Source organism: Theobroma cacao, chromosome 6 (genome assembly GCF_053813885.1).
Source record: "Theobroma cacao isolate CCN51 chromosome 6, ASM5381388v1, whole genome shotgun sequence".
Classification (NCBI taxonomy): Eukaryota; Viridiplantae; Streptophyta; class Magnoliopsida; order Malvales; family Malvaceae; genus Theobroma; species Theobroma cacao.
The window spans coordinates 19,190,110-19,205,028 of record NC_142644.1 but is presented as its reverse complement, the minus strand read 5'-3'; the positions used below and the strand labels follow the sequence as shown (position 1 = coordinate 19,205,028).

General features: G+C 29.3%; 1 protein-coding gene across 1 annotated transcript; it reads right to left on the bottom strand.

Moving 5' to 3' along the window:
* Window positions 1–3,344: 3,344 nt before the first annotated feature.
* On the bottom strand, window positions 3,345–5,451 carry LYSOPL2 (lysophospholipase 2). Its single transcript, XM_018123924.2, has 2 exons — window positions 4,895–5,451; window positions 3,345–4,159 (listed from the first exon to the last, which is right to left on the bottom strand). The coding sequence occupies exons 1-2, from the start codon at window positions 5,193–5,195 to the stop codon at window positions 3,501–3,503; spliced, it is 960 nt and encodes a 319-aa protein (XP_017979413.2). The 5' UTR covers window positions 5,196–5,451; the 3' UTR covers window positions 3,345–3,500.
* Between the last annotated feature and the right edge of the window lie 9,468 nt (window positions 5,452–14,919).

The following is a 14,919-nucleotide window of genomic DNA, read 5'->3' as shown; positions in this document are numbered from 1 at the left end:
ATTTGAGCTTGGGGAAATGCTATTAAGGTAAAATCAAACCTTTATATTGCTTATTTTTCATTTTAATTGGTTAGATTCATTACGGATATGGTGTTTTTATTGGATGGAATCTGGTTTCATGGAGAAGTAAAAAGCAGAATGTAATATCTCGGTCTAGTGCAGAATCAAAATACAAAGCTACGGCACAATTTGTGTGCGAAATAGTATGGATTTATTAGCTATTAATTGAACTTGGTTTTAAGTCTTCATTGCCAACAAAGTTGTGGTATGATAATCAAGCTGCTTTTCATATTGCCTCATATCTTATGTTTCATGAACAAACTAAACATATTGAAATTGATTGTCATTTTGTTCGTGAAAAGTTTCAGCAAAGTTCATCTTTACAAGATATGTTAAAATTGAAGATCAATTGGGAGATATCTTCACAAAAGCTCTAAATGGAGCTCGAGTTGATTATATTTGTATCAAGCTGGGCATAATTAACATCTATGCTCCAGCTTGAAGGGGAGTGTTATAGAATAAGAAGTTAATCTGTAAATAACGTAATTACAGGAATTATGAATTAGCACAATTATAGGGATTTTATTAATTAGCATAATGATAGGAATTCTATTCTTTTCCTATTTTAGAGGATTTATGTTGTATATATACTATAGTATGAATGAAATAAGTAGAGTTTTTCCTTCGATATTCACAGGATATAAACTAACAAGTGGCATTTTGACCAAAAATAAAATAGGAAAAGAACTTGATGGAACCAAAATGGCAATTAGTCAATCATTAATTATAAGGGCTTATTTGATCCAAATAAAAATCCAAGAACTTGACTGAATGCAATAAAAGAATAATAATTTATTTAAATTTTTTTGAATAGTTTAAAGGCTTATTTGAGTATTATGCATATTTGGTAACTCCTATTCTGTTTTATTAAAAGGAGGGGAAAATGATGACAAATTGGCTTTGCCAAAAAACCAAAGGATTCATTCTCACAAAGGTAGGTTGTTTGTTCCTAAATTTGACAAATTTGTATACAAAATGATAATACGACACGAATATAATACAAAATTAAGCGGGTTACGATTTAAGGTAATTGTGTTTTATGTTTTAATTGTGTTGACATGGTTAAAATACAAAAATTTTGTATCTTAAACCTGTCAAACCTACTTAACCTATTTAAAACTTATTTATTTAATTGTGTTATCATGTTTTTGTATAATTCGTGACTCATTTATTACTCATTTAATAATCATGTAAACATGCTTAACTGACACATTTATAACTTGATTAAATACTTTCTTTTATTACTTTAAAAAAAATACTTTCTTTTATTATAATCGATGATGATGGTGGTTGCTTTAATTATACTTGATAAGTATTATGTTTTATTATAATTGTTTTTATGATTATCCGTTTTAAATGAATAATGAAGTTATATTTCATTTTAAATTGTATGTATTTTAAGTTAATCATGTTAATTATTTAAATAGATTATAAATTGTACCGTGTTATATAAAATTTAACTTAATTCATTTAATAAATGTGTTGAAAATATAGTGTCATATTACACGCTAAATAAACGAATCTTTATTCATGTTTAGGATCTTAACATGTTTAATTAATTGTGTCCAATACATATTTATTTATGTAACTGTTAATACCTTATATTTGTACGATATGGTTAAAATACATGAACACAGATTGTTTGGTCTATCTACCCTTGCCATGGAGCGTAAAAAATCTCAATTAAGTTGGATGCTTGACTTTTTGATACTTTTCAATATTATGTGCTACCCAAAAAAAAAAAAAGAAAGAAAAAACCAAAAGAAAGAAACGGAAAGACAATTCTAATATAGTAGTCTTTTCTTTTTACATATAGAATCAAGAATTATCTTTTATGAAAGAAAAAAAAGGAAAGAATGATCTTGTATGATTTTTTTCTATTCTAGAACCATTTTTCAATATCTAGTTTTTTAAATTGTTAAAATCTAAAAATGTTCTTCAAAATACTTTAAAATGACATTTTGATCCCTCTTATTTTAAAATTATAGTTTTGGTCCCTTAATTACTAACACCATTAGTTAACAATTAAAAAAAAATTAGACCTAATACTATATATATATATATATATATATATATATATATATATATTAGGACATAAATACCTCTTATATTATTTTTTAAAAATTTAAGCATATTCACTTTTTTTAAAAAAAATCTGCTTATTTCTCCCTCAAAAACCTTAATAAGAAAAAAAAAATCTAAAAAAATTTGATTTAAGAGTATGGAAATTTGAAGTTGTGTCTACTTTGAAAATCGTAAACTTCTTTTTGAAGTAAAGTCTATTGTTATCACACTCTTTATTTCTCCAACAGTTTAAGATTTTTTTTTTCATTGAAAAGAATGTATTAAAAGTAAATCTTTTGTTCAATTATGGATATTTCAAATTTGATGGTGTCTAGTAAAGAGATTAATTTCTTACTCATGATTACTAATTTTGCTCAAAATTTTTACCAAAAAATTGTTCTTGGATATTAAGGTTTTGGGTGATGTAAAAAGATTTTAACTTAATTATTATATATCAAAAATTTTAAATTTTTTACTCCTTTGTCAAATATTGAATTTTATAAAATATCAAAGTGATATAGATTGTTGCATCCGCAAATCCCGCTTTAGAATTTTATTAAGTTTTAAGCTTTTTTCTTCTATGTCAAATATTGAATTTTATTAAGTATCAAAGTGAATTTTATTAAGTTTTAAAAGGGACGATAAGTACATTTTTTGTAAGAAGGAATTTGTAATGTCTAAAAATATTTATGTAGTATTAGGTATAATTTTTTTTAACTATTCACTAACAAGATTAATAATTAAGAGACAAAAAACATTATTTTCGAACAAGGAGGTTCAAAGTGTCGTTTTGAAGTATTTTAAAAAACTTTTTAGATTTTTCCCCTTTTTAGATATTGAAACAAATAAAAATCAAATCTTAAGTTACCATTTTTTTATTTAGCGGAGTAACCCGTGCAAATGTTTTTTCCCTTTCATGTAATGTTTGTTGAGCAATGCAAATAAATTTGTTGGGTGATAGGATGGGGTAATGGGTTGGGGTCTCAAAAGCAAAAAGGTATCCCACAAGGCCACAACCACAGTGGTTTTGGGTCACCAACCGGCCGAATGGATGAAACCAGCAACTTGAGAATTCTGCAACTCTCCACGTATTATAACCCAATGGACCTTTCTTGGGTTTAGACTGAAGCTCAATCTAACCCATGGAGTGACCTGGCTCTACTGAACAAGAACCAAAGATCACCCTATAATTACTATAAATGTTTACAACTACGCAAACATGACACACCGCATTATAATTCTATTGATCATCATAAACCACATTTAGGTTGAGAGACTTCTTTGTTTCCTCAAAACTCAAATTAATCAACACATTTTGATCCCCCAAACCGCCCATTATTAAAGACCAATTAGGGCATTAACTTTATTACTACAAACTAACACTTTTTAGAACCATACCTCTCAACCCTCTCATCAATCCACTCCCTCATATCCTTCAACACAAGATCAGCATTCTCATCAGGCTCCCCTTGTATCAACGAATGGTACATCCCATCATACAGCTTCAAGCTCTTGTCCGTACTGGATGCCTTCTCATACAACAACTTGGATGATGTTGGGCAGGTGACTCCATCACTTGTCCCGTGGACGGTCAAAAACGGTGCCTTTACCTTGGAGAAATTATCCTGTATGTACTGGCACACCCTGGCAAGCTCTCTCATGGTCCCAACCCTCGGCGGCCCCGTGTATCTCCTTGGGTTTGATGCTATGATCTTCAGCTTTTCTGGGTCCTTGATTGCCTTGCCAACCATCTTGTTATCAGGCATTGTTGCCCATGTGTCGGCTAGTCCAAAGAGCAGACCATACATGAACAACCGGACCTTACTAGGTTTCATGTTCTCAGGCATGACAAAGAGTGGGGCTGAGAAAATCAGGCCGGTCCAAAAGTCGGGCTCTGATTGGAAGTACATCAGCATCGTTGCTGCTCCACCCATGGATTCACCAAAGAGGAATGCAGGTAAGTCTTTGTATTCCTCACTGTAGCGGACGTGCTTGAAGAATGATAAGGATGTAGCAGCAACTTTCTCCATGTCACCTACATTACATACAATCCTTTTAAGAATTAACCGTCTGTTATGTGATTAGTGACTCTTTTTGTTTTCTTTTCCCATTTATTAGATTAGGCACTACTACAATAGAAAACAGATGATTAGTCTTTTAATTCCAATGGAAAGTGAACAATTTTTGTCTCCTCATGCACAAGTGATCATCATTGCAGGCATTTCAATAAGCAATCAAACGTTCATCACATACCAAGTTTCAATGTTTTCTAATAACATGCTAAACAAATTTGAAATCAAGGGGGCAATGACCATTGATACTACAAATGGATGGCAAGTTCATAGATTGATCATTAAGAGTTTGGAAGTTAATATGAACGTACTTATGAAGGCTAACAATTGCCGCCATGGATTTATTAGTAAACTCTTTTATGCGTATTATACAAATAATTATTATTACAAGTAATGATGACTTTACACATTATCGATGACCACTAACAGAAATCATAATGCTTTTTTATTATTCCATTAAATTCAATAAATGCACATGTAAATAAAATTTAATGTAGTTTATTCATTCTAAAATATAAAAAGATAAACAACCTTAAATTATAGTATTTTCCCCCAAAGTTCTAATCTAGCTAGCTCCTTCATCGCTTGAGCAGGCAGGGTCAAAATGAAGAATAACATGAGATGACTGAGCAAAAAAAAATGTCATCAACGATCATCTATATATTTCAATAACGGAAAAGAAGTATATCTCAAAGTACCTAAGTAGCAACGAAGACCATCTGATCTGCCATGTCCGAGAAGATCAGCAGCGAAAACAGCGTAACCCCAGGTGGTAAAGTTGATGCAAATCTTCTGGAACAGCCAACCGGTATCCGATCCATAGCCGTGGGTCATGTAGACAGTGGCCTTGACTTTTTGATCCAACGGCAGGAAGCTCTGCGTGAAGAGTTTCCCATTGGGTGTGTCGAAGTAAGACTTGCTGTTTCGGACACCCTGCGACGTGTAATACTCTTCCTCCGGCAAGTTCCCCCAGAAATTCGCAGGCTTTTGGCCTTCCATTGCGCTCCGTATGGTTCCGGGAAGGCAGCGGGAATTGGCGTGAGTATATTTCGAGAGAAGAAGGAAAGACCATAAAAAAAAACACAAAAAGGTGTTGCAAAGTAACGTTAGCTGCTGGGGTTGTTGAAATGGAAGAGAGGGAAGAACAGAGAGAAGAGGAAAGCGGACTTGGAAGAGAGAAGGTGGGATTATAGGCTGCGGGTATGGATATGTGGGGAGAGACAAAGCAGCCTTCACCAACCAAGTTTTTGAGGGAGTGGGCAAAGAGTTGGTGGACTCAACCCCTCTTTTTATTAGGGGTTCCACAGTCTGGCTTAGGATATGGACAAAATCATTTGATGGGTTTGAATCAAATTTTCGTACGTCAAAGTTTGAGAAATTTTTTTTTAAAAAAATACACAATAACGATATATCAATAGGTACTTTATAATCAAATATTTTCTATTAAATTTGATAATTTTAGATATGGTATAATAATATAATATAAAAATAATAAAATTAAATAAATTTTGATTTTATTTTTATCATATTTTGTGTCTTAAATTTAATGATAGATTTTATTAGCATGATAATAAATTTTATGGATATTATTTATGTTAAACTTTATTATATTTAATGTTATTATTATATTGTTATAATTATTTTTATATTTATTGATTTTAAATTTGAATAATAAAATTATATTTAATTATAAATATTTTAAGTTAAAAGTATTAATTGTGTTTAAAAAAATTATGTTAATCGTTTAATCGTATTTATTAATCATATCGTGTCGTATAAAAATTTTTAACATTTTTAATAAATGTGTTAGTTATATCATATTACATGGTTATTAAATATATTTATATACGTATTTTAGATGTTAATATCAATAATTATTTATGTTGTGTTCGTATTTAATTTTATTATGTTATGTATTTTAATTATGTTTATATAATTAAATACGAAAATATGAATTATTACATCTATTTGATCAAATTAAGTAAAATTAAGATATGTTATTAAGTTTTTTGCATATTGGATTTCAAACGTTGAATACGGAAAATTTGACTTGAATGAGAAGCAGCCAATTACGTATTTGCTAAGAGCACCGTGAGATTGGTTATTGACAATGACATATTCCCACTCTTGGTTGGTAGGCGGCCCCACTCTCACCAACCCCCACTCGTTGGAAGCAAAGCGGCGGGCAGCATCAATTAGGACTTGATCCTCCCGTGCGTTGGCGTTAATACGGATTTGGAGAAGTCCTTCAACAATGTTGAGCCTCATACCCAATAAGTCACAATTACCAAACGACTCAATTCTACCCTTCTTTTGGACTAGTTGGTCAACATTGCCCATGTGGGAAAGGCCTTAAAATTGGCCAACGTTGTTCAATCGTTTCATGGGCCTGATATGTAGTTGAGCCTGGGACTCTATTCCAGATTTCTAGGCACTAATTCGGCCTTGAGCATTCGAGAACATATATGGCATGTTTGGATGAGGGAATAACCATCCTTCCTCTTATTCTTTAAAAAGTTTCCTCCGTCCATTTTGTTAGGAAGGAATAGTCATTCCAAAGAATTATTATTTTTCAAAACTTTGAAATAGTTAATATCACCTCTCCCTATGGTATTAGTTATTTCACACTTATAAAAATCGAGTCCAAAACATTTTGGGTTAAAATGTTTTTAATTACTTTCAAAAATTATAAATTTAAACTTATAAAATTAATATTTTTAAATTAAAAATTTATTAATATTTTAATTATAATAATATATAAATTATAAATAAAAATTTAATTTTGTCATTATTAAATTAATATAAATAAAAAATTAATATTAATTTTGAAAATATAAATTAAAAATAAAAATGCAAATAAAAAAAAATAAAAATTTATACTAATACTTTAACAATAAATTATTAAATTATTAAAATTTTAAAGTTTTAATGAAAATAAAAATTAAATGATTAAAAAAGAAAAAATTTACTTAATTTTGTCATTTGGTATAAATTTTACTAAATTATATAAACAGTATTTTTGTTTTTGATGAAAATAAATCTTATTATAATAAAGAGCTTAAGTTCTTAATTATATATTATAAAATATTTAGAACTTGAAAATTAATTAAAAGTGTTAATATTTTAATCATAATTATATTTAAATTATAAATAAAATATTAATATTTTTATAAATTATGAATTATTACTATTTTAAAATAAAATAAAATAAAATAAAAATAATATAACCATATATTATAATAATGGGTATTATTTTTTTTATCACCTAATCTTTTGTTATTTTAAAATTACTTTTATAAACCAAACATTACAATAAGTCATAATATCAATTCTTACTTAATTATATTTCATCAACCAAATAACGTAATAATATTTTTATTTTATTTTTACTTTATTTCATTTCTGTATAATATTTATTTTATTCTACGAATCAAAAACGTGGTCTTAGTATAATCTAATGAGCAGTCTTCCTTTTGGTTCAAACAATTTTCATCAAATTCAAAACATATCTAGAAACGAATTAAGAACAATTCTATCAAGGTCTACGCTATTAAAGCCCTCGTTGGGTAAAAACCCTTCAAGTGTTCTCACTGCACTAGGCGCTAGAGCCATCAGCCATGGTTGCCCATCGAAAGCTTCAGGATCCTAACAAGCAATGCAAGTAGGTTCATTGTAACCATTCAATATGCAAACAAGCGTATAATTAAATTACTCCGTCGGCCTGCTTTGTGCCAAACTCACCATTGGACTAACAATCCCAAAGTATCCAACCGGCAAAGCTCAATTGGGCTACACAAAAAGAATTCTTTGTTTATGCTTTTAAAATTACTTGGTCAGCATTTGAAACATTTGAATTGTTTATGCATTACACACGACTTGTTCTTATGCATGTACTGGCGATCATCCAAATGGTTAGGCAGGAAATTTTATTATTGTTATATATATGATCCAAACCTTTAACCCTAAATTAATATAAATTTCATTCATATTTTAACTTTCATTTCTAAGTCATTGAATGTGTCATAATTCAATGCATACAAGTACAAGACCAAACTACACAAAGAAAGTTATTTAAAAATAAAGACTTCTCGTCATGTTAATATAAAGCAATAGCATGAAAGTTTTTTAACCTTATAATTTAGGGTTCAAATCCTAATTGCCATATTTTATTATTTAATTCCAAAGAAATGTATGCCTCTTTTTAATTCCATTCCCTTTGTATGCCCTTGTTGATAGTCCCTACACTTTTTACCGAATGGCATGGACCTAGTGCCTTGGGGTGGTAGGTGAGGAAGTAAAGAGGGATGGGAAGGAAGGAAGTCCATCTATTATATAGTACAACTTTCTTTGGGAGTTTAGACACCTACCCTACATTAAAAGGATGACCCATTCCTTTCCAACATTCCTTCTCAACTTCCTTGTGTAGTAAAACTCATTAAATTACTAACAATAACCATTACCTTTGCTTTTATTTATTTCAAATCCAACCAAGCAAGCAACAAATACGCCTCAACAACCTAATTCCAATGGACAAAGTTACTTTCCATCACTTCAAACCAACTCCATTAGGAGAGGGAAGAGGGAAAATCCTAGGGTGTAAGGTTTTTCTTGGATGATTCAACAATTCCTTGCAAGTCTTCTTCATTTTCTTTCAAGTGGGAGCTAATGGAACTATGAGAAAGGCTGAAAATGACACAACAAAAAAGAAGATGTTTATAAAGGAGAATAAAAACCAAGTTCAAGCGTTCATAATCAAGCTTTAATGCTTTACTAAGATGATCTTCATATCTTTTCATAGATTTCGTTGTTGATGGGGATACCACCTCTTTGTGGATTTAAACCACTCATTGTGGGAATTCTTTTTAAATTCCTAATAATTAAAACTGTCGTCATCATATGAAAGATTTCTCTACATTGACAGTGATTAGACTGAATATGGAGAAATAGTTAGTTTTCAAAGATTATTTCGGGTAATTTCATTTCTTTGCCCACAATTTACCCTTTCAAAATATGTTGTTTTCACTTGGATTCTATATATCTCATTTCCACAGATCAGTTCCATATTATGTGTATTACATTAATTTTAACATCCACTTTGGGTCTCAATGTACACTATTTTTCCTTGTGTGGTCACCTCTCAAGGTGGCTTCCGTAAAATTCATTTGTGTTGCCAAATATGAAACCCTTTTCTCTTTTGGTTTCCTATGTTTGGGTCTTTTAGGATGATTTACTCATTAATATTTTTTTATTATTGTTCTTTTATTTTTATTTTGGATATTCATAATATAAATGTTAATACTTGTTTTTTTGTTGATACATATGATAAGTATAAAGTGAGCGGAGATTTAAACATTAAGTTCATATCCTTTTTTTTAAAAAAAAAAATACGAGAGATTGTAACTTAACTTTTCGAACAAAAAAATATAGACATAATATTTACAAAAATTTTATAAAATATTCAAGAAAATTTAAATAAATTTTTATTTTTTCATTACATTTGATTAAATTTTTATATTTATATTTTAAATTAAATAAGTCTTTATAACTAATAGTTAACTAATTGTTATTTTAATCAAAATGTCACGTTAACATAATATGTTGATATGTCATAATTAATGATGATATAATATGATGATGTAATCATGTGACATTTTCAACATTTACATCAATATCATTTCATCATCAAATAAATATAAAATAATAAATAACTTTTTGACTAATAAAAATTAATCAATTATTAATTATAAAAAATTATTTAATTTTAAATGAAAGTACAAAAAATTGATTGAACACAATAAAAAATAAAAATTTATTTAAATTTTTGTGAATAATTTGAGAGTTTTTTTAAAATTATGTAAAAAATTTATGTATTTCTCATTCAATCAAATGGTGGGATACTGCTCCTCAGAAATAAATATCTGATATGCTTAGAGGCATTCTTTGATAATAACTAACAATAGTATTATTTATTTAGTTTCTATATGAATGATCTAGCGGTCAATAATAAGGTGCTTTTGATGATTCAAATTTTCCAATAGAACGGCTATCTTATGTAAACATGTTAGAACTTACAAGCATAATTTGACAAAATTTCGTTATCATTAAGCCTCCTCGTGATGCTGAGTTAAGCATGACTTTAGAAATACTGATATATATATAGAAGGTATCATTCAAGGCAGGTGGCTCTATAGCATTGAGAAAGATGAAGATTCTCATGTCAAATTAGAAGATTAAAAGTATGATTAACGATTTAAGCCTGCCTTTGTTTCGGTCATATCTAGCTTGGACCCTAGCTATTAAGAATATTTTTAATTTATTAGCATGCTAAATATATAATTATATAATAATAAAAATAAAAAAATTTGCATATATTATTGTCCCCATGCTGTACAAAGTTAGACTTTGGTTGGGGTAATTTGATTATTAAATTTCAGTTTTCAAAGTCTCCAAAGAGGCAGTAGATATGTTCTTTTGTGGGGCTGCTTGTCAAATATTATCATACTTGGTGGAGGGACAGTCCACAAAGGGGACCAATGGAGGCAACTTGCCAGCATTTTGATCCATTTGCTTATCTAATAAATGTTTTGGATTATTAAAAGGGAAATAATAAAAAGACAAAGAAAAACCCAAAAGAAAATGCAGAAATATGTATAGAATAGAAAAAGTCAGAAGATAAACAGAATGGGGGAAACAAAAAGGAGAGACTTGAGAATTTGTTGGTGGCTGATGATTAGAGAGGATAATGTTTGTATTTGTTTTTTTGGCTTTCACATGCTTCAAGTGGACCTCTCTGGTCTTTACCACTAAACTTTAGTTGGACACTAAAGTTTAGTAGTTTTAGATTAAGAAGCAAAATAATCAAAAGAAAAGAGACTTCTTTTTATTAATACTGCACAAACTCACTCTTGTAGCTCCTCTAGCTGTACCAAATTCTATCCACAAAGACGAACAAGAAAAGCCAACTTAGAGCTTGGCTTAGCCTATCTCTTTCTCTTTAAAAAAAATAAAAATTTTAAATTATTTAAAAATATGTAAATAAATTTTTATTCCTTTATTATATTCAATTAAAGTCTTATGTTTTTATTTTGAATAAAATAATTCATTATGTGACTAATTATTTTTTTTTGAAAGGAATAGTTGACTAATTATTATAAGTCAACTTATCATTCTATACTACGCGATAATGACAATGGATGATTATGTGACATGTTAATGTGTTATGTAAATATGATCATATAATATTTTTCATCTTTTATATTAATATTACGTTGGTGTTATGTCAACTTTAAAATGATAATTAGTTAATTTTTAATTATAAAAATTTATTTAATTCAAAATAAAAATATAATGATTTGATTTAATACAGTAAAAACATAAAAATTTATTTAAATAATTAAAAAGACTTTTTCAAATATTATATATATATATATTATATAATTCCGACTCATGTCAACTTCAACTTGGGTATCTTCACAGCACCACGGTTCTTATGCTTCATAGAGAAATTGTGTAAAACAAGTTAACATTTTGTGCAAAAACAAAAAATAGAAAAGCATTTGGAAAGAAAAAAGAAAGCAAAAGATGATTCCTAAACCCTGTCACCTTGTAGATAAGTCTTTGATGTAAGCAACATTTGTGGCATAATTCTCAAATAATGCTGCATGTATTTTCGACAATTCAAGTGGCCCTGCCTGCCTCGTAGTCAAATTCATAATTGAAACCTTCTCAAGAATCCAATAATCCATGATTAAGCTGTCAACATAATCCAACAATTAATTAAAAAACAAATACAGAAAGTAACTTACTTCAAATCAAGATGTAACAAATATTATAGTCTAAGCATTGAACCTCTCCACAACTTTGCTTTGGAAGCGACTGATAATCAATGATCAAATTGATAATAATAATAATAAAAGCAAAGGTACAGCGGTGTTACAGCACTGAAACTCCACTACAAATATCTCACTGATCTGTTCATTTACCTCTTACTTGTTTAAGATAGACAATTCTAATTATGAACATCTTCCTCATGCTGTGCACACTAGAACTGCCTTTTATTTTCTCTTTGAATTAGTTGACCTCTGTTTACTCTCTTTCTATTTCAGTGTAAGAAGCTGGGAGCTGAAAATTGAACCCATTACCCAAAAAACAGAAAAATGAAAATTCCCCTGATCTTCTTTTGAGGAAAAGCTTCATAGTATGGAATAAAAAGATTGACAAGGGGATTCTTCCATATTTCTTTTTCAGCTGAGAGGAATCTGTTTTGTAAGGAACTTTATCTGATTGGCAGCAACACAAAGGGCCCATAGAGACATCAGCATGGCATGGATAGGATAGACGGAGCAGCTGAGTGTGAGAGGGAAAGGGGGTGGGGGGTGGGGGTGACTCATATGTCATTGCTTTTGCAGTTGGCTTTACGTCTCATTTTCATGTTTTCAGTCTTCCTTTTGTCTCACACTCGCTGGGTAACAAAGGTCTCATTTCTTTTGACTTCTTCTAATACAGAAAAATTCCTCCAGACTTGATATCATCACGGAATTCACACCCCTCCCCTTTTTCCTTTATGGATATTGGATTTCCAGCAAGTGAAAATTCCATGCTGCCCTTTGCAAAAACCTTTTTCAATTGGAGAAGAAAGGAATCCTTTAGGTAAGGTTGAAGGAGGATTATGCTTATTAATTTCTAGCTTATTTGAGAGAATTGGACAAGGTTGATGTTATATATTTGTTGGGATTAAGCAGCAACAATCGATAAAACAAATGATAAGAGTAATTAATTAGATTACATTAAGTGCATATGGAGCTTAAAGAGTCGAGCCTTGACCGACACTGCCTGCAACAACATCTTTAAAAGTCAAACACTACTAGTCTTAATAGTCAGATGATCATACATTGCACTCAATTGCTTCTATTCATTTCTTTAGTTTAATTTTGCTTATCAGAAAGAATTTCAAAAAAAAAAAAAAAGACAAATTAAGAAAGATTCTTCAAGGAAAGAGATTTCCTTCTGCTCGTTATCATGTGATCTTCGAACGAAATATAAACTTTGATTTCTCTCAAACCATAAAAGTCTAACCCAAGGACAAAAAACACAAAAAGGTCACTAAGATTCTCTTCATCCTGTTTCCGTTTTAAATTCATCTTAATATAATTTTTTAACATAATATTTAATTTTTTAAAAATTATTGAAATAAATTTAAATAAATATTTATTTTTTAATTACGTTTAATTAAACGTATATACCCTTTTTTAAGTAAAATAAGTTTTTAAAATTAATATTTAATTAATTATTATTAATTAAAATATTATTTATTATTTTATATTACGTGATGTTAACGTAATATATTAGTATGTTATAATAAATGATAATGACATGGTATTTTCATCCTCCAGTTAATATAATGTGATATAAAAAATGATAATTGATATTTTAATTAAAATAATTAATTAATTAATAATTATAAAATTTTATTTAATTTAAAATAAAAAATATAAATATTTAATTGAATGTAATAAAAAATAAAAAATTATTTAAATTTTTTTGAATAAGTTAGTAACTTTTTAAAACATTACACCACTTTTTTCTTACAAATGTTAAAAGAGTATTTGTAAACACTTATTAAAGTAATATTTATAAATCAAATCTGTATTATTAATATATGGTTAGTTTTCAAATTTGATGAAAATTTTCTATATTAAAAGAAACAGAATGCACATGGGGTTGAATGACTTGCTTGTTAGAATAGGCAATTAGGTTGTAGGCACTAGAACAAACAACAGCTAGGCAATTAGGCCGAACCAAATCCGGCACTCCGCCAGCCTTCATGTTGCACAAATTACGAAAAAATGTGAAAAGGTTTCAACAGCGCGTGCTGATGCTGCCACATCTCCGTTTGCGGTAAATAAATCGGCCCATGCACTTACTTTTTCCTCTTATTCTTTTTTTATCTTTTACTTTTCTTGATTATCTCAAAATTATTTTTTATTTTTGAATATTTATTTTTTTATTTTGTGATATTAAAAATTGAACCTCAACATTATAAATCAATTTTAAAATTTTAATTTATACGCATACTATTAATTTTTTAATCCTTTTTTGAATTTGATAAAAATAATATATTAATTAAAAAATTATTCCTTAAAATAACAATTTAACTAAAATTAGAGGATTTAAAAAGATAAATAAAATGTTTCATTAATCTAACTCTCTCAAGTCTCAATACCAATGAATAAGAATTTTGTGTAGTATTTATTATTTCTGAATTAAAAAAAAAGGAAATTTGTATCATAACGGGGGAATTACAAATTGCGGGTAATGGAACTAAATATACATACTATTTTGAAAAATCCGACCGTTACAAGACGCACTCCATTAAGGCCCCACCACCACTAACCCAAAACAAGGGCATATCCTTGAAACAACGAGAGACAGGCTGTCCTTTGAATAGCCACGTGTCAAGCACCAGAGGGGACAGACTGGAAGTATTGTGGGACCCTAACCAGTGATGTGACGTGACTCGCGTGGGAGAAAGTGGGGGTGCGTTTTTAGATTTCTGGTCCCGACCATCATCCATCCGTTACCCATCTAACGGTCTGGTTCTTGGAGCTCTCTCTCTCCTTAGCGGTTGCCTATGGCTTCTTCTTTCTTTTTTCCCATTTTTTTATGATTACAATTTAAGATTTCATTTAATTTTTTATATCTATCAATAAGTAATAATATTTTA